Source organism: Mesoplodon mirus, assembly GCF_964341445.2.
Source record: "Mesoplodon mirus genome assembly, chromosome: 6".
NCBI classification, from domain to species: domain Eukaryota; kingdom Metazoa; phylum Chordata; class Mammalia; order Artiodactyla; family Ziphiidae; genus Mesoplodon; species Mesoplodon mirus.
In genome coordinates, this window is record NC_138982.1 from 88,756,869 (window position 1) to 88,777,323 (window position 20,455).

Here is a 20,455-nt window from a genome sequence, read left to right on the forward strand (position 1 = left end):
ACTTTAGAAGAGGAAAAAAACAAGAAATGGAATATGAGTTCAAGTTTTACTCAGGGCTAGCTCTACAAGAGAGTGGGTCCCCATAGAGCCCATCCAGCTAAAAAAAAAAAGAATTCTCTCAATAAAGAAAATGGCTCAAAGATGGCCCATTCTAATACAGTTTTGAAATACATTGTTGGAGTTGGTTAGATATTATTTCATTTAGAATTTTTCACATCTATGGTCCCAAGTGAAATCAGTCTAATTTTCTTTTCTTATCCTTCTTGGGCTTTGGAATCAATGTTAAATTAGCCTCATGAGGTGAGTTGGACTCAATATGTTTGTCTTTCTCTAACAATTTCTTAAAGTTATCAATATCTCTGTATTTCCTCCACACAGAACATTGTCCTTAGCACAGTCTCACCCATCGCTTTTTCTGCACTTCTCACACACGCCCTACTGGTATTGTCTAGAAGTTTAGTTTTGGATTGTTATAGATATAATTTTTCTCTCTCTATTTTTTAGTTCTTTTTTATTTAAACAAAATGAGATTTTCTAACTTATCCTTATTTCCCGCACCAAATAGCGTTTTCCTGGTAATATATTTTTCTTAGTGGAATATTCAATCCAATTGTGTTTTCAAATATGGTCTTTGCTAATATTTCTGTGTCACTTTGGGGCTTAAAAAATTAGTTAGCTATATAGAAAATTAGGTGTTTGATGTTGTTGTATTTTTTTCCCTTCAGCATCTTGAAAATACTACTTTATGCATCCGGGGTTACTATTGAGAAGTCCAATGTCTATCTGATTCTTTTTTCTTATATGTAATGAGCTTTTATTCTTTAAAATCTTTGAGGGTTTCCTATTTATTTTCAGTAGTCATATATTTCACTATAATGTGTCCCACTGAGGGCTCCTATCTTTTTTTTTTTTTTTGGCACATTGTAAGTCTTTTAAAATTGAGTTCTTAGGTCTTTTTTTTTTTCTAATTCTGGGAAATTCTCAAAATTATTTCTTCAAATTTTTCCTCCCCTACCTTGATTTTTTTCCTTTGCTTCTGAGATTTCAGCTATATGATTTTTGACCCATATCACTTAACGTTTCTTTTGTATTCCCATCTGTTGTACCTATCTTTTTACAGAGTGTCTTGTTTTAATATTCTAATTTATTAACTTGTTCTTTTTATCCATTCTACTATCAATCTGTATTTTATTTTATTTTATTTTATTTATTTATTGGCAGCACCTCACAGCTCGTGGTATCTTAGTTCCCTGACCAGAGATCGAACTCTTGCCCCTTGCAGGGGAATCATGGAGTCCTAACCACTGGACTGCCAGGGAATTCCCTTTTATTTTATTTTTATTTTTTAAGAGACTTTATTTTATTTTTTGGCTGCATTGGGTCTTTGTTGATGCACACGGGCTTTCTCTAGTTGCGGCAAGCGGGCTTCTCATTGCGGTAGCTTCTCTTGCTGTGGCTTGTGGGCTCTAGAGGCAGGCTCAGTAGTTGTGGCTTGCAGGCTCTAGAGCCCAGGCTCAGTAGCTGTGGTGCACAGGCTTAGTTGCTCTGCGGCATATGGGATCTTCTCGGACCAGGGATCGAACCCGCATCCCCTGCATTGGCAGGCAGATTCTTAACCACTGTACTGCCAGGGAAGTCCCTATTTTATTTTTTTAAGTTTCATATCTCCAGTTGGCTTTTTCTTCATAATAGAAGCAATAGCTTAAAGTTTCCAATATTTTCCCTTATCATTTTTAGTATATTATTAGACTAATTGTAAATGATTCTTCTCTCTGGTCCACAAATTCCACTTCATCTGGTAAGAGTGTAAACCTCCAGGTAAACCTCCATCCTAGGGCCTCACATTTTTCAACACCCTCGTCTCCAGGCTGTAAGCATCTGATGGGACTGAAGGGGTGAGAGCCTATCAGGGCCAGTGGGATCATGTTGGGAGAAGAAAACGCCTGGGTGCTGGCAACCTGCTGTGTTACCTGCTCCTCCCTTCAGCTGGGCTCTGCACCACTCTAGATTGGGCTGCTTTTCCGCCTCTTAGTGTCTCTGGCACAGCAGTGGTGGAGCCAGGGCATGCGGGGAATAGCACAGGTATAGCCTGGAAGCACTCTCTCACACCTAGTCCCACACACTGCTGGTGGAGGTGATTTCCCATGCCCTCCACCTCCCAATCCCAAACAGGAAACTAACCACCTTCCATCTCTCACCAGGAACTTCCTCCCAGTTTTATTTCATTTTGGGGGGGATCCATCAACCTCTCTCTCTTGCTTTTAGGGCAAATCCAAGGTAAAGTTTGAGAAAGGAATTCAGCTGCATGTTTTTCAGGAATGGACAATTCACCAGTGATTGAATTGGTCACTAGGGATCCTAGAGGATGAATTCCTGTTTTGGTTTTTTTTTTTGTTCTTTTTGTTTGTTTGTTTGTTTGTTTTGCAGTACGCGGGCCTCTCACCGTTGTGGCCTCTCCCGTTGCGGAGCACAGGCTCCGGACGCGCAGGCTCAGCGGCCATGGCTCACAGGCCCAGCCGCTCCGCGGCATGTGGGATCTTCCCGGACCGGGGCACGATCTCGCGTCCCCTGCACTGGCAGACAGACTCTCAACCACTGCGCCACCAGGGAAGCACCTCCTGTTGTTTTTTGTTTTTAATATTAAAAGTTTTTAGAAATCTTATGCTGGATCCTAATATATAAAATAGATAAAATGAGCAACGCTCTCATTGAAGCAGGAGTGGGGACCAGAATTCAGCCTCCTCCCCCCCGCCCCCAGTCCCATGGGAATCCCACAGAACTCTATATGGAAGCCTAGAACTGCAAAGAATGCAGTCTGAAAAATCATCATTCTACATCTAGAGTGTGGCAGTGTCTATATTTTCATTTATTTTATTTTTTTCTTGTTAATTAACAATTCATTATATGAGTGAAAGACTATTTCTTTTCTTACTAAATGCATCACTTTTTAAAATAAATTTTAATTTACTTTTGGCTGAGTTGGGTATTCATTGCTGCGCGCAGGCTTTCTCTAGTTGCAGCGAGCGTGGGCTACTCTTCGTTGCAGTGCGCGGGCTTCTCATTGTGGTGGCTTCTCTTGTTGCGGAGCACGGGCTCTAGGCGCACGGGCTTCAGTAGTTGTGGCTCGCGGGCTCTAGAGCGCAGGCTCAATAGTTGCGGCGCACGGGCTTAGTTGCTCCGTGGCATGTGGTATCTTCCAGAGCCAGGGCTCAAAGCCGTGTCCCCTGCACTGGCAGGCGGATTCTTAGCCACTGCACCACCAGAGAAGTCCCAAAATGAATCATTTTTTTTTTCTTGTTTCTACTGGTAGTAAAGAGTAAGATGAGTTGGTGGTCCCCAGGTGTACTTGCCTACTTACATTTTCTGTGGATGAGAAAATGTTTAAAACCTTTCTCATCTTAGCTAGATCTCAGTCTTAGACAATGTCCAAGAGTTTTAGGGGGTTAGACCCTGTAAACAACTGTAAGAGCAATCTACATTGCTTTCACTTCTGGCTAAGGAAGAAACTGTATCAATGTCTGCATCAGACCCAGAATCTGGCCTGTGGTGATAAAGATTATTGATAGAGAATGGAAAACTTCTCTTTCCTTCTGCTAATCATCACCCGTCCAGCTGATAAAACCACCCCTCCATCAGATAGTTCCTGAGCATCTACAGCAGAGCTCTTGAAGAGTTGGGGCTTCAGCTTGCTCATTCCTGTGTCCCCCCCAGAGTCTGGCATAATAAGCACAAGGTAGGTACTCAAAAAATATGTGGGAGCCAAAGACTTTGTCCTTGAACTCATGGGTTTAGGCTGTCAGAGTGGGCAAAACTGTTCCTAAACTTCTACTGCAGTTGTCAAGATAAGCAATACAACCTTGCAAGGGCTTCCTCAAAGTTAACTTATACTTCCACTGCTACAGCTCGCTGGCCTCTTGAATGAAATGGAGACCAGCCCTACCGGCAAAGTCCCTAAGACAAGGAAGGAACTTTACACTTGAAGACACAAGACTAATTTGTTTATTAGGTACGTTCTATACGTTGAGGAGGGAAATTTTTGGCAAATAAATAAATAAATAAATAATCAGGTAAATGAAGGCTTTTAGGGCAAAGAAGGAGCTCAGGTAGAGGAAGGAAGCGGAGTCTTTGCATAGTTCTAAATGAACAGAAGGTGGCAGCCGTAGGCAACGTGGATTCGCGGCAGGAGTGCAGCACTTGCAAAAACCAGGGACAGGAGGCTTTGAGAAGAGAAGGTCAGAAGGTGACTAACTATTTCGTTATCATAGAGACCATGGTGTGGCACGTTCGTCCTCTCTACTGGGTCGCGGGAGGCAGCGTCTTACATGATTTGCCTGGGCATCCCGTATCCGGTCATGCCTGCCTGGGAGGCCCCCTTGTTGCTGCCCATCTGCAGGCCTATTACGTTCTGTCCCTGGCGAAGCTGCTCCTCTGAAAATCCTCTCCGATTCTGCTGGGCTTTCCTGGGCAGAGGGAGTGAGATGAAACAATGTCATTCTGTTCTCAAAACTTTTCCAAGATATGCAGTTACACAGGCTCTTCTGGGGGTCACCAAATAGAAGGGCAAGCCTTACACAGAACTATAGTCTTGCCATGAAGTATGGCCCTACCCTGGGCTATGATCCTATGAAATATGGCCCTACCCTGAGCTATGGTCCTACCACAAACGGGCCCTGCCATGAAACACGACCTCTCAACGTCTTAGAAGCTCAGGTGATTTTCCAGAATTTCCACAGCAAAGAACCAGTGTTGCCTCTCTGGATACTTTACTCTCAGACAGCTTTCCTGTTCCCCCTTCTCACAGTTACCTCAAGCCCTTGTGAAAATTAACATCAGCTCTTCTTACAAATCATGTCAGTAATCCTACTCCACCTTCCCTGTATGGGGCCAAGGATTAATGTCGTACTTTAAAACTGAGGAATGTAGGTGTTAGGAGGGGAAATTTCCTACTCTAGACCAGAGGTTTGCAAACTTTGGTGAAGAGCCAGATAGTAAATAATGTTGGTTTTATGGGCCACATAGACCATGGTAGATCACTAACAAAATGGGGGCTAAAACCAGGGTTTCAACTGGCCAATATCTAGGAGCTTTGCAGACCAGGTTCATTGAAAATGTCACAAGCTGGTACCTTTTCATAACTGTCAAGAAGAGGAGGGGATTAGGGGAATGAAGAGTCAATTATCGGCTACAACATGCTCTTTTCATCTCTCACTGAGCTAGGGGTGGAGTTTAAGCATCCTTGCTACCCCTCCCCCCCAAAAAAAACAAACAACAAAGCAAATAATCTCTTTAGGGAAAGGCCCTTTACTGACATGATATAACTTATTATCCACTTCAGGCCTCCTCCCGAGAGTGACAGACAGCGCTATCAATGGATACGCTAGGATGACAGGACTGTCTCAGGACTCTCCTGGCAAATAAAACATGTTTTCCCTTCATGATGTGAGGAAATTAAATAAATAAGTAGATTCAGGGCTACTGGGCTTCTAGTGAAACCAAGTTCAAATCTCAAGAGAGACATAACCTGGGCAGAGCTGGAGGATCCAGGTATCTAGTAGGAAAGGCCCAACGATTTCTGCCCTGGGTGGTATATTGGCCTGAACAGGCAGCATCGGTCTTTCCTTGCTCCGGGGGATTCAGTTATGGGGCTGGGAGTGCTTGTTGCTAGGCTGGACTTTGTGTCCAAACAGCCTCTGGGGAGCTACAAGGCTTCAGATGCTCACTCTTGTTAAAATCATCCTCTGCCTGGGGAGGGAGAGGGTGTGCGGCTGGGAAGGGATTTTTACCTGTGAAACCAGGACGGCTCTCCCCGGTAGCAGCCATCATCCCTGGTGACCGCAACGCTGCCTAGAGCCATCAGGGTCCTCTGCACGGCCGCCATGTCCTTCCCTGGAAGCCAAAGGAGAGAGTAAAACCAAGCATGTGTCAGGGTCAAGGAAGAGGGAAGGATGGGGCTGGACCTCTGGGAAGAAAGTTCTCATAGGAGGCTGTAGGCGAGCACATTCAAGGGAGAGGGATACCAGATACTCCTCAAAGTGGCCTGAAGACAACCATGGCCAAACTTCTCAGAAAGGAGCAAAATATCTCTTGGCTAATTATTCTCTATATGGTACATGCCATATCTAATCCATTCACAGTTGCTACATGAATAACATTCCAAACACTGAGCAGCTCAGACAGCGGAAGGTCCCTGTCCTAAGCAGAGGCCCCGGCCTCGGTGGGTTCTACAGGCGGTGGCAAGGGGAGGTGCTGTGGGTTAGCTGGCATGAGGTCAGCACAAGAGGATTTTCGTAAGGACTGGGAAGAAAAAAGGAAACCGGAAAGAAATTTACTGGTGGGTTAACGACACCAAAGCCCAGGGGGCTTCTTTCTTTTACTTTTTCTGGGTTAAAAGGGTCTAAAATCACCCATGTGCATCAAATGGAGTCTTCACTTGGCTGTTTGGGCTGGAGGCCTGGCAGATGAAGAAAAGCAAATCAACACAGAGCAGCACTCCAACATGACACAATGAGAAGCTCTTCATTTTGTGCTGCTTGAGAGGAGCTAAAGGGAGACAATAAATAAATGGCTTGTGTGTGTGTGTGAGAGAGAGATGTGTGGTGTGCTCCCTCACACAGTGGAGGGGGACATTGTCACCCGAGGAGCCCAGGGACCCTTCACCCACTGGGCCACAAGGCAGTCTCCTCTTCCCATCCTCTTTCCCCTCCCCCCTTCCAGCGGACTGACGTGTCCTGGACAAGGAAAGGGAAAGATGCTACTGTGTGGTTAGCCCCGCAATTTAGAACCAGATTGAAGGTCCACGCACGAGTGTGGAGTGCAAAAGCTAAAGGGCTGGCCTGGGGGAGGGTGGCTGCATTCAGCCTGGCAGGGACTGTGAAAGTCAAGGGCAAACACTGAAGGTCCTCTTGAGACCGAGTGAACCATCTGTAATCTCCGGCTGGGCTGCTGCAGCCCGTCCCTGGGGAATACAGAATTACAGGGGAAAGGCAGACAGAAAGTGAGAATGGAGCATAACTCTAACAAAATAAACAATTAGGGCCCACAGAGGAAGTCGAGGTCAGGATGTCCATTTATTCAAAGAGGAGAGAGAGACAGCAGATCCTTCTTCCCTTGCCCCTCTCCCCATCCCCTGTCCCACATTAACCACAGGATGGTTTCCTGGATCCTGAGGCCCTGTGGGATGGATGGATGGATACAAGGATGAGAGGTTTTCAGTGGAGAGCCCCCCAGAAGCAAGGAACAGCTGGGGTGGTGGAGAAAGGAGGACCTGGGCACCAGATGGAAGGAGGAGGGCACAAGGGATACTGAGAAGGCAGAGAGAGGAAACGCAGAGGAGGCTATGAGAATGATCCTTCTCTTCCGCAGATGAAAAGCGTTTCTGTAATTGTCACTGTATTACAGGATACATTTTTTTTTAATAGAACTGGCATGATGATATTTTGAAGGATCACCGTGGGAAGAGATAGGAAGAAGGTTTGCTTTCAAGCAGTGAGTCATTAAAGAGAACCTCAAGAAACTATGAAGCACATGGAGGCTTAGGAAGGTCCAGGTACATCACTCATCTCTACTCTGTATGTAAAGCACACCAGAAATCTGTTTCTGGTGGTTGGAAACAGCGCGCATCTGGCATGTCCAGGATCTGGGGAAATGTGGAGCCTGGCACCCGGCAACCAGCCACAGATACTACCCTGGAGACCGGGGTGGGAAGCAAACTCTGTTAAACCAAAGACCCAGTCCCCACTACATATGGCTAATGCATACATATCTGCATGAACCCAGAAAGGACACAGGGAATTAAGTTGGGGGCAAGGGTAAGATATCCAGGCCCCCTGACCTATAAATCTCACCCCATCCTCATCCTGGGAGAGTGCAAAAGGGAGTAACTGCACCACTGGGGCAGAAGAAGCTGGGGAAGGAGGCATTAGACAGGAACAAACTAGAAAAGCTTTTTTTTTTAAAGAAAGGGCCAGAGACAAGAGATTTGTTGTAAATGATAGGCTAGACACTTTATTATAAGTGACCTTGCCCCTGTGGACTTGATATGATTCCTCACATTTTGTGGATGGGAAAATTAACTCAGGGAGGTTAATTAATTTCCCAGAGCCACCCAACAAGTGAATCAGGGCCCAGATCTAGCTCAGGTCTGTCTGAACTCAAAGCCTCTAATCAGTCCAGGAGGCCACACTGCCATCTCCCACGCGTCCCCAGCACAGGTTGGTTGGGAGGCACGGTGCTCAGTGATCAGGAATGACCTGAAGGGTGGCAGTGGCTGCTTCAGTGCCGGGCCAGAGGGAGGCACTGGAGGGATACAAATGGGGAATAGTTCTTTTATTTTATTTTATTTTATTTCTGTACGGGGGCCTCTCACTGCTGTGGCCTCTCCCGTTGCGGAGCATGGGCTCCGGACGCGCAGGCTCAGCGGCCATGGCTCATGGGCCCAGCTGCTCCGCGGCATGTGGGATCTTCCCGGACCGGGGCACGAACCTGCTTCCCTTGCATCGGCAGGCGGGCTCTCAACCACTGCGCCACCAGGGAAGCCCCTGGGGAATAGTTCTTGGGCCCCACAAAATCTGGGGCACAAACTTCAAATGACCAGAAGTCTATGTTTGTCTGGAATAATTTCTCAAAGTCTCAACCTAAATAAGATGAAAGCAAATGAAAGCAGTTGGGGCCCAGAGTCCCCCATCAGTTTGCCCATCAAGTTAAAATAATTATTGTCAAGATTCTAAATAGCATAACAAACAGAAATCTGCCTTCTGTAACCTGTTCATGTCTAGTTCATCTTCTAATAGACATTCCTTGGAAAGAATTCCAGTGTTCTGGGCTAACCACATGGGAGGAGGGTCTCTTTCCAGCCTCATTTCTCTTGCCAGTTCAGAAGCCCACATCAAGTGCTGTTGGGTAGAAGGGGGTGGTTTGTGGAGACTGAATTCTGTAGCTGAGGGTCAAAAATTGAAATGTCTGAAGGAGCAGTGAGATGAGGGAAGATCTGTGAAGTGAGCCAGTTATAAAGTAACAAAAGCTGAACTTCTTGTATCACAACAGTGTGTGCCATCTGCCTAGAAGCCAGCCTGCTGCAGAACATGGTTTCCCAAGCTTCTGGGACTACTTATGGGATGGGGTTGGAAGGCTTTTTAAAACTATGAAATTTGAGGTCATCCCTGGACAGACTGATTTGGCAGTCCTGGGATGGGGCCTGGGAGTTTGTATTTTTAATAATCTCCCTGTGTGATTCATGCCATCAGACAACTTTGAGATACATGGGTTTCACCTGGTGACTCTCAACTGGACTGAGCATCAGAATTACCTGAGGATCTTGAAAATTCAGATTCTGGGACAATATCCTGTGATGATTCTGATGCAGCCAGATGCATAAGCAAGCACTGCTCCAGTACTTCAGCTTTTAATTTTTAAAAACATCCCAATGTCTGTCATGTGGTAGGCACGAAATAAAAGTTGCTAAGCAGTAAGTCCTTGCTTCAGAACTATTGTCCACAAAGTCAGAAGTCACATCAATAGATAAAGGGCTCTGAGACAAGTTGGAAGCCTGCTCAGAGCTCCAGCAGCCTGGAATCTCTTTGTTCCCTGAAAGGTACCCCCAGAAACTTTGGCAAGACAGCTTGAAAACTGCTGCTCAAGCTAGTTTTCCAAGAAGAAAAAGAACAGCTCTAAAGAAGTACCAACTAGGTGTTGGGAATTTTCTAGGTGCTGGGAACACAGGAATGAGACTGAGTCTGGGTGGTGATCTACAGATGAGACCGCTGGCCATAGAAGGAAGTGATACATGAAAGAGTGGGGTCAAATTTACACTAACAGCTCAGGATTTCAATCAGGTTCCTGGACTCTTCTAGCTCTCTATCATGGGGGGAAGCTAATATTAGACTCGAAGTTGTAAAAAGAGATGGTGGCATAGTAGCTTTCCTTGTCAGAACCTCAGATAGCAACTGACACTTTGACTTGACAGTATTGTATTCCCTGTTTATTGCATTATCACAAAGCAGTGTCTCCCCAAGTGTGGTCTTACACTCCAGCTACTAAATGGTCATCTCTGGGGAGAGGGACCAAGAGTTCTGCATTATAAGTACCCCTTGCCCCGACCTAGGAATTCTTAGTGCCCATGAAGTTTGAAGACTTTTACCATAGAGATACTTGAACAAGGATTTTGTTCCCTTAATTTTTTTTTATTACTTTCATGCTATCTTACACATGTCTTTGGGAAGAAAAAATAAACAGAAGGGTATAGAGAAAGAAAAAGGCCAGAGAAGTCACATCTGGGCGGGTAAAGTCAGGTTGGACACTCTACTTTCAATACTAAAAATCAGTCTTACATTCAAAACGCTTTGCTTTGGAGTTACTTCTATTTTACATTAGTCTTGACTCAACCTTGTAACTCTTAGAATACTGGTTTGTTTGTTTTTTTTCATCTTTCTGGGACTTACAGAGAAAGCGGTCAGTGGATGAAGAAACCACTTCTTATTTCCCTGAGTAATAACTTAGGCATAGCCCCCAATTCTCCACTCAGAGTAGAAAAATTATTGCTTTGGATAAGGGAGAAATGTCAGAGGGTAGGTTGGGCTGCTCTGCGGGCTTTATGAATTTTTGTTGCTTGCCTCCCTGGAGAAAACCTGTAAGGAAGTGGTTCTCATAGTGGGGTTCCCAGGCCAGCAGAAGCAGGATCACCTGTGAATCGGTAAGAAATGCAAATTCCTAGGCCCTACCCCAGACTTAATACCTCCGAAACTCTGGGGCTGGGGTCCAGCAATCTGTGTTTTAACAAGCCTACCAGTAGATTCTGATGCACACTGCAGTTGGAGGACCACCGCTGCAGGAAGAGCCCGCCAAACTCAAGTGTGGTGTGAGCAGTGCTTGCAGGAAATGCGGTGAAGGCTGCACTGAGAGAAAAGGAGGCTTCAGGCGGCAGGCATTTCTGTACTATCTTGAGCCACTACAGGTACCGTACAATATTCCACAACAGCTCTCACACTGGGTGAAATGTCTCTTCTGTTCTTCCTGTTGAGGAATGACACATACAGTGACACCTCCCAGAGGACATATTTGGACCTTCCAGGCACTCTGCCTCCCCGGTAGAAACCAGCCTCCCCACCCTGTCATCAAGGAGGGGAACAGGGAGGCAGGACAAGGCCATGTGTCCCGGATCCTCGTCCGCAGGATTATGGAGAAGAGCAATCAGAGTTGATTGATCTTTGAGTCTTGCCTGCTCTGGCATTCTAGAATTCTAGGTGGCTAATGCTCGTTGCCTGGTTATGCATGGGAACCAAAAAGGCTAGTTGCTGCTGGACTAACAGCAGAGGAGAAAAAAGCCAACATTTATTAGGTGTCTCTTAGCCGGGCATTGTGCTAGGCATTTTATACATTTAATCCTTGCAAGAACGCTGCAAGGGAGGTGCTGTTTACAGGGAAGGGAACTGAGGCTGTGAGAAGCTAAGCAGCTTAACCAAGGTCATGTAGCTAGTATGGAGCTAGTTTCCAAAACGCATGCTCTTTCCACAGTACCACGATCCCTGGGTCTGGAATTGGCAAAGCAATACTATATCGTGGGGAAAAACATAAAGGGTAATGACCATGAGGTGGAAAAAGGTCAATAAGGAGACCCATAAAGGTGGCTCCTCCTTTTGGAGAATGGTCAATGAGGTGAAGGCACCGCAGATGACAGAGAGGGCAAAGCTCATCCAGGCAACCCTACCAGCTGCTGTGTGAGGCGCCTCATGAAGTCCATCCGTTCTGAGACAGAATATGTGCCCTTCCAGCCTTGCTCCTGCCGCCCTTATTTTCTATTAGTCTTAAAAAAAAATAGGCCAATGATAATAGTAATTTGAACACTGCTATCATATATTACGGTCTGTTCTTTCCAGCACTGTGTTAAGCACTTTGAATGCATTATTTCATTTACGCCCCATATCAACCCTGTGAAATAGACACTATTATCCTCATTTTACAGCTGAGAAAACGGAAGCTTAGAAAAGTTCATTGATAGGTGGTGAACAGAGGTTTGAATGGAGTGGTCTAATTTCTAACTTAGGAGCCTGCACTCTCCTACCCTCAGGGTAAGCTTTCTTTGCAGGCTTTCTGACCAGCACACTCACTCGCTCTCAGGAGAGTGAGACACACACACACACACACACACACACACACCCCTCCTTTTCTGTGTCCTCCTTTTCTCTCCTTCCCCCTCTCCCTCCACCGAAGAGATGCTGAAAGCTAACCTCCGTTGTGCTCTCCCGAGTCACAGCTGAGACGGCCCCGCCCTCCCTTTCCAGGTTCTCAGGGCGAATCCCAAAGTAACCTGCCCGGTATCCACCTTCTCTCATCCATGAGAAAGACGATCTCCAGTCCCCTTCCATGGCTCTAAGCTGCCCTCACTTCTCCCCATCACTGAAGGGAACTGGTCACCCCAGCTTCCTCTGAGGGGAACTCCAGGAGCCTTGTCTATATCTCTGTGGTTGGGCTGTTTTTTAGGCCATTCAGCCCTGGGTTCCTTCTTAAAGCCTTGAACCTTTTATTCTGGTTGCCCCTGAGTCCATTCCAAACATTTCGCCTTGCATCTAAAAAGGGCTTCAGGAGAGAGGGTACCTCTGGGGCGTCTGCCTGTCTAAACAACGGAAGATAAATGAGAAGGCATTTGGCGAGCCCTGGCTCCTGCGGCGTTATTCATCGGCGACATAAGAGCAGCACAGAGTCATGGGAAGCCATGGGCAAGCAGAGCCCTACTTAGGAAGATGCCAAGCAGGGGAGATGGGAGACCGAGAGCTGCTGAGCATAAAATGCCTGCAGAGGAGGAGGAGAAGTTCCCAGGCGAGGAGGGCTGGCCACTCAGAGCCACAGCCACCGTGACCACAGTGCACGGAATCAGGAGTGAATGTGAGTAATCTGAAATTTGAGGACGGCATTAAAACCACAGCCCAGGTGCAGAAGAGTAGGAGGAATGTGAGACTAAGCTAAGGGGATGGTCAGTCCAATAGCTGTGCCCACAAACATGGACAACCTCACACGCACGTCAACACATGCCAGCCCGCCCAGCGGCATCCCTTTGATTCCAGCTTACTCATCCCTAAATTCACGGGTGACAAGCAGCTCTGGCAGAAGGATCCAGTCTCGCACTTCTCCATGCTGCTGTTCCATGGGTCTCAGTGCTGGGCTCACCCAAGGCCGCCCTCCCTCCCCGTGTCTCTGCTTAAAGCAACCCACTTTCCTGTCTCTTGCTTCACTGTATAGTCACCAGCTCCAGCCTGAGCAGCAGACAGTGCACTTGGGGGATGTCAAGTATCCCCTCCAGCAAATAGAATGAATCTCCCAAACCTCAATCCTGAGTTGCCTCTCCATGGAGGGGGCCGCCAGGCCCTGGTGCCCCTAGAGGCCATTTGGACCCTCCGAAGCATCTGTTCTATTGCCAGCTGTCCTGCCTATAGCATCTCAGCCACAACACCCTGGGAGTGGTCTCCTTCCTTATCTCCTTTAAAGCCCCATCTTTCTTTGCCCTGGGAATGAGACCCCTCAGTGTCTGCCTTGTTCCCTTGTCCTAAGAGCATCACCCTGCCCTGGAGCCCATCTGTCCACCACCCCATCTCAGGCTCCTGCAGTCACACTGATGCCTCTCAACTTCCCTCTTCCCTAAGAGGTATCTGACACACAGGGCTGGGGCAGGTGGTGTAGACCTCCACCTACTCTGCTTATCAGGGACCTTTGTTCCCTATCCTCCTCCCCTGCACTCCCAGCACCTCCTCGGTGTAAAGTTCCCCCTTGTGGTCTTTGGAAAAAGGGGAAAGGCAAGCAAAGCATCCTCAACACAGAAAAGCACCCTCGGGATCCCCATCTCCCATAGCCCTCCCGGTTTCTTCCTCCTCGTATATACTTCCTGTACTTGGGGGGGGGGTCTCACTGGGACCCCTTCCATTCATACAAACCTCCAAGTACCGGGTCTCTAACCTTCCGTCCCACACAGCCCTGAATCATCCTCCCGCTCCTCTTCATCTCATCAGTCACTGTTATGACTCAAGAGCACACTCACGGTGTAGGTGAAGAAAACGGCATCCTGGCCAAAGCATGGCATGGCAGACTAGTTAAGGCCCTACTCTTTGGCATCACGGAGCCTGGGTTTGAGTCCTGGCTCTGCTAATTACTAGCCAGTCATATGATCTATACAAGCGATAATGGGTGCGCTCCAGTTTCATCATCTATAAAATAGGGAAATTCATAACACCCACCTCCTGGAATTGTTAGGAGAATTGATTGGCGTTATGTAGAAAGGCACTAGTACCATGCCTAGTGTAGAGGAAAATATCGATAAGCAGCAGGAATTTTTATTAGCAAGGGAAAATCATCATAGTTTTGACCTAAAAAGCAGGGACCAAGTCTCAACTGTGACATTCTGTGGGGATTTGGAGGCAAGTGTCCATGAAGTCCAATAGCCTGGCCTGAAGGTCTGAATATCTGAGTTTCTAAATAATGGCAAAACATTACTGATAAACTGATTGGCGTCTTAGGATTTTAACTACTCATCTGTGAAGGAAACAGGAAATGCCAGCTCTGTGTATGACACGGAGAAGGGGGTGAGGATTAAGGAGGCCATGGCTTCTTTATAAGTTGTTTAGTAGAATGGTCCTGTGCTAGAAATCTGTTTCAACCATCATCTGAACACCCCTTTAACTATCATTCTCTTGATCACAGGAGAGAGTTAGTCCATTCTCACTGTCAGCAGAGCCACTTGGGTCACTGCCCTGGGCACCCTCTTGGTCGGGCCACTGATGACAGCTAGTGACAATGAGCGTGAGAGTGCAGAGTCAACCTGGCAGCCCTGCTTGGACCTGTCTGTTCCCCCAGCAGGCCCGATGTGGAACAGTCGCATGGATGGTGCGCACATGTGGGCTCCGGGGGACACTAAGCCCTAAGACTGTGGGTCCCAACTTCTCTGGCGGTACCTCCATCCACATCATTTGCCCTAATAATGGTGGATTGTTAAATATGTCCAGAAACTTGATTTCCTTTTTATGCCTTGTTAGATTTCTTACATCAATTCATGACTATGAAAGAAAAAAATCATTTGCCACCCTCTCTAAGAAAATACACATCTGGAAGGTATAGTCACAAAGCTCGCAGATAATCGTTTAGTAAAAGGGTGGGGTGCTATCTATTTGTCAGATTGAATGACAAAATTGCACCAGGCGGCTTTGTCTATAAGCCTGGCTGCTGGTGAGTCAGAAGCACACTCGCCGCCCCCCTCTCCTCCAGGAGCTATCACTTGTGGGGAAAAAGTACATTGTGTGGGGGGGGGGGGTAAGAGGAAGGAGAGGCATCCATGTAACCGTTTTAGCTTCCTCTCCACGGAGGCTTCTGTTTACCCGTTAGTTTGCTGGGGTCCCTGCTGTGTCCTGGGGGGTGTGTTCCTTAGAGGAGGAACACTTTCAATAGAACATCACAAAGCCGTAGGCTAACAGTGTTCCCGGGTAACAGCTGGTAACTCTCTCACATGCACACACACGCCTGGAGATACGTGGAAGAACACTGTGGGCAGGTTTCACAAAGAGAAAAGCAAAAGGGTGGGGGGAGGGGAGAATGATCCCAAAGGCACGAGGGCTTTACCTTCCCAAAGGTCCACGGTCTGAAAAATGTCAGTGGTCCTGACGCCATAGATCTCTGCAGCTTTTAGGAACTGGGAGATTTGCTCCATCTGCTTAAAAGCCATCTTTGACTCTGAGATCTTGGGAATGGGCTCTTGTCCTGGTGGGTATAAACTGTTTATCAGCTTGCACAAGACCTGAAGAGGGAAAGGGGGAGGTAGAATCAGCGTTTCCCTTTGTAGTTACCCCTCCCTAATGCAAAGTGAATCCGGGGCCTCACAGGGCACACAGCCCACGGGTCTGAGCATGGGCCAATCTTGCACCCCAGGAAGGCATGGGTTCTGAGCTGGGTGGCCAGGCTCCCATACCGAACCCCAAAGACCCCAAAGACTCCATTCTCAGGGCTGCTCCTGACCACGGCTGGGTGAGGGAAAGAAGGTTTATGGAGAGGGAATGATCTGTAGTGATGAGGCCACGATTTCAGACTTTCAGTGGAGGGAAGAGTTAGTGGCTCCCGGAGAGATTAAATGATGGACTCTAATATTATTTCTTCTTTCAAAAGGCAGATCAGAATCAGGCTTCAATAACTCATCCAGTAAAAGCTAATGATGGGTAAAGGAGCCGAACTGGGTGGGTACCCCCAGATCCCTATAACCAAAGCGCTGGGCATAACCAGACAGAAGCGTGGGATAGCAGTTATGTAACAGTAAATCACAGCCTGCGGGAAAAGACGGGCTTGTTGGAATCAGCAGAGCCTGGGGTCTCCAACCACCCAAACACACTGGAGCATCTCCTTAGAAAAGCAGTTATCAAATAAGGATTCCCTTCAGTTTCAAGAGAATCCATCCATTCGACAAACAGGCATTAAGCATCCCCAAGGCGTATGGCTCCAGGAAGAATGGGAAGGCGGTGAGTCCTCCCCCTCCACCCCTTCCTTTGTTTTACTATGTATCCAACCTATTCCCCTGGGGGAAGGAGTGCCGCCGCCCCCCCACACACACACCCCACCCCACACCCGCCAGAGGAGCTGATGCACCAAGAAGGCTGGAGAGATCTCAAGGAAATACTTATCTCTATTCTCACTGGAAAAAGCAAAAGGACTTCGAATTTGCCAACAACTCAGAAGGAGCCTGTGATGTCTGGGATGGGTGGAGAGTCCTCTAATCTAGCGAGGGAATTGTGCAGGGAGCCCAGACCTTCCAGTCCCGAAGAGATAAAGGCATTCCCGTCCCCCTCCCCTGAGAAGGAGTTTGGCAAGGCGCAGCTCCTCCGGTAGCCTCTCGTTAAAAGAGGAGACCCTGGAGGGTTTCCCAGCCCACCGCCCCAGCATCCGAGATCGCTGCCCGCCCTTACCGTCCCGTCCATTAGCCATTTCTGAAAATGGGCCCTGCCAGGGGGCGGGTGCTCAATGTCCTCGGCGCACTGCAGGATGATCCAGTCCACCAGCTTGTTCTCCAGGTCCGCGTCGTACTTCTGCTCGATCTTCTCCTGCACCTCTCGGCTTAAGCCGTAGCTCGGGCCCCTGTTAGCCATCTCTGGAAGAGAAGAGAGGACACGCGGGGCATCCACACAATAGCAGCAGCAGCCCGGGCTCCCGGCAGACGGGGTTGGGATGTGGCTGGGGCGCCTGGCCCAGCAGCAGCAAAGCCGGCAGAAAGCCGGGCGTGGTTTAAATCAAGGAGCCAATGAAGCCACTGGGGTTTCACCTACAAACGGGAAGGAAAATCGCAGCGCCAGTGACTCTTAGAATAAAGCCCCTGCCGGTCCAGGGAGGTTGGAAGCCCCCTCTCACTCCCGTCTATCAATGAGACAAAACGATGCACAGTGACTCACAATCAAGCCTGAAGCCCCCAGGCAGCAAGGGGGCTGGGTGGTGGTCGTTTCTTCCCTCCTCCCAGGAGCACTTTGCAAAGGCAGGAACCCTGAGATGGGAAAGAGCAGGTAATTAACAGGCCGGGAGGAAGGCCCCCTTGACGTAGAGCTGCGGATGCTGCATCGCGCCTGGAAGAATGGTACACTGATTCTATTTTCTCATGGCTGAGGAGGGTCAAACCAGGGCCGTTGCTAAGAGCCGTCCAAAAAGCCAGCCCTCTCGTGTGTCAGTCTAGCCCGCCCGCCTCCCTCCCTCCCGCTGAGAGCGGCTTTCTCAGCAGCACAATTCTTTCCCCTCCTCTGGGGAACAGCCGGTTGTACACAAGGCCTGCGCACAGCTGCACACGGAACGAGGCCTGTGGGAGGGTCCACGCTGTCAGCTGTCCATCTGTCAGGAGTTGCCAAACCACTTTCCCCCTGCCTGGAGGGAACAGTTGTCTGGTGGGGCAGGAGGGGCGGGGCTGTGAGCTGCAACCATTAGCTTGTTCAGCTGCCAGCCGGATTTCAGCCCGAAACTTCCAACCTGGTGGGAAACTGTTGTGCCTCAGTTTGACTTATTCAAGGAATGTAGCGTTTTAATGCCATTTTTAATCGAAAGACACTGAGAGTACGTTTTATAAATTACAAGGAGCTCAACGTGCTAAGAACGCTTGGAGTGAAAGGTCTTGATAGAGTGTAAAGATTTCATCTGTTTAATTAAGGACCAGAAAGGCACCACTGACACACTGTCAAGTGGTAACTGAGTATTTGGTGTGAGCAAACAAGACCTCGGGAGAAATCAGTAGACCTAAGTTGGCCTGAAATTTTTATAAATACTGAAGGGCTTGGTAGTTTGTCTTCCTAGACTGTAAGCCACTTGGGGGGTAAAGATTAAGTCTTGTTGGTGTTGGGTAAGTCTTTGGGTACTTTTCATGGGAAAAAAACACCATAAATTTTGTTCTTTGGTTCATTCAACAAATATTTTTTTTGAGCACTTAACTGTGCCAGTTCTGTGCCGGAGAGAAATAAAATATAAATTTTTCCTCTAGAACAGATTGATCAATTGACTCAGAACATTAGATAAAACAATTTTAGTACGTGGGATAGTGATCTTTGTCCCTGTGGGAAATTGATTAGAAGCTATGTGGGAAATGACCTCAAACAATACATGTATTGAGAAAAATCTCCTGCCAGCTGGGGCCTGGACTCTTGAAAATTTAATTACTTAGTAGATATGTGGATGGTTTGCTTGAGAAAAGACTTAGTGGTCAGTAGTTGAAGGCATAAGAGAGAGAGCTCTGTGAAAACCGGTTGTGAGAGAATCAGAGATTTGAGGGGAGCAGTAGGTTTAGAAAAAGGCATGACAAGGGCTAACGGATGCAGGTCTGGATGCTGCATGGAATCGTCAGTTGATGAGGCTTTAAAGGCAGCAGAGCTGGCTCCAGAGACTTGGAGCTCAGGGGTAGAGTTCAGAGCAGGGAAGTTGTCAGCAGAATTCTGGAAGTCACTCAGTTGCATCTTGGTGGCAGCAATAAGGTCAGTTCCGACCCGGGACTAAGGAAACAGAAGCCCAAACAGGAAGCATGTTATTTCCTCTGTGGCTGGAATTGCTCTAAGGAAAATGTTGGTTAAAACAAAACAAAACAAACAAAAAAAAAAAACCAGAAACAATTCTAAAAGATGTACATTTGCCTTTCTTTTTTTCAGACTCTGTTTTGCAGATCTTTTGTACCCGAAGATTTTTTTGCCATTGTAACAAAATATGTGGGGTACTTTAAATGAATGATTGAAATCATGGTTCTGGAGAGGATACAATGGCAAAGAGGAGAGTCCAAGCGAGGCCTAGAAGGTTAGAAGTGTCCAGAAATCCATAGGAAGTCATTAAAGAAAAACCACTTGATCCCCTGGGTGGTGACAGTGGAAACTGGCTCAACCTTCTGTTTACTGAGTGCCTATAAATATTATAATTTTTTCAACAACTTTTTAAAAGGGTCTATGTATCTGAGATTTAAAAAAAAGAAATGAATGAGATATGGCAACATGGTCTACCAGCAACATTAAACTTGTAAACCATAAATGCCAACCAGGTGTCATGCTAAAAATATGCACAGGGTACTCAGGTACATTTATATCTGGAGGAAGAGGGTAGGAAATTAGCGAAAATATTTATGAATGAGATGACTTTAAGTCTCAGAAGAGACTTAGGTGTTTTAAAAACTTAGCTGTTTGCCTAGTGAATGGGATGAGGCAGGAGGGATTGGGAACGCTGCTGGCAAAGGCAGCTTATTTAAGAAGGTGAACAGGTTCTAATATCAACAAAGCATAGGGTTAAAGGGAAGAGACACAGAAATAAAGCTGGAATGTCAGGCAGTCTCCAGATTATAGAGTGCTTGCAAATGTCCATGGTTAAATTTTCAGGAATTTTGAAAGCCAGTTGTTAAACTCAGCCACTGTAACCACTTAAATTATGTAAACTTACACTTAAATACATTATATTACAAGCAAAGGTTAAATACTCAAAATGGATCACTTCCTAATTTATTTTGCTACATTTTACTATTACCTATGTTTTCGAGGATATTTATGTTTATTGTGTCTATATGGGGTATATACTATGTAACAGGCTGGTACCGGCCATGTCTTCCCAGCTTCCTTTTATTCAGTGATGTCCCAGTGGTAGCTTTAAACCAGCTATGACAAGAGTATAGCTGGTTGTTGGCAAATGCCGCAAATCAGGGCTGCCCTCCCCACCCAGCTAGTTGTTGAATATTTACTAGCCTTGCCACTGGGCTTATGTATCATGCAAATGAGCTTGAGTGTTTTCATAGAGAAAAAGAACCATCAGATCTGATTTAGGTGAAGGAAAAGGAGAGGGTCAGAATGACTCAAGGGTTTGATTTGTATAACAGGGGTCATGGTTGCACCAATTATTGTAAGGAGACCATAAGTGGGGAGATACATTAAGGGGGAAGATAATAGCGTTTGGACTTACTGCATTTGGGAGGGCCACCACAATCCATCCCGGTCATTCA

At 47.0% G+C, this 20,455-nt stretch overlaps 1 protein-coding gene across 3 annotated transcripts; it reads right to left on the reverse strand.

Moving 5' to 3' along the window:
• Window positions 1–3,981: 3,981 nt before the first annotated feature.
• TAGLN3 (transgelin 3) lies at window positions 3,982–17,692 on the reverse strand. Of its 3 annotated transcripts, XM_082624799.1 has the most exons (6): window positions 17,406–17,692; window positions 16,926–17,107; window positions 15,595–15,769; window positions 5,784–5,886; window positions 4,323–4,460; window positions 3,982–4,217 (listed from the first exon to the last, which is right to left on the reverse strand). In XM_082624799.1, exons 2-6 carry the CDS (start codon window positions 17,103–17,105, stop codon window positions 4,136–4,138), a joined length of 678 nt encoding a protein of 225 aa, XP_082480925.1. In that variant the 5' UTR covers window positions 17,106–17,107; window positions 17,406–17,692; the 3' UTR covers window positions 3,982–4,135. The 3 variants fall into 3 exon arrangements, with proteins under 3 accessions (XP_082480925.1, XP_082480927.1, XP_082480926.1); XM_082624801.1 differs by having other exon boundaries at window positions 3,982–4,460; window positions 17,406–17,689; XM_082624800.1 differs by lacking the exon at window positions 17,406–17,692 and having other exon boundaries at window positions 16,926–17,380.
• Window positions 17,693–20,455: the final 2,763 nt, after the last annotated feature.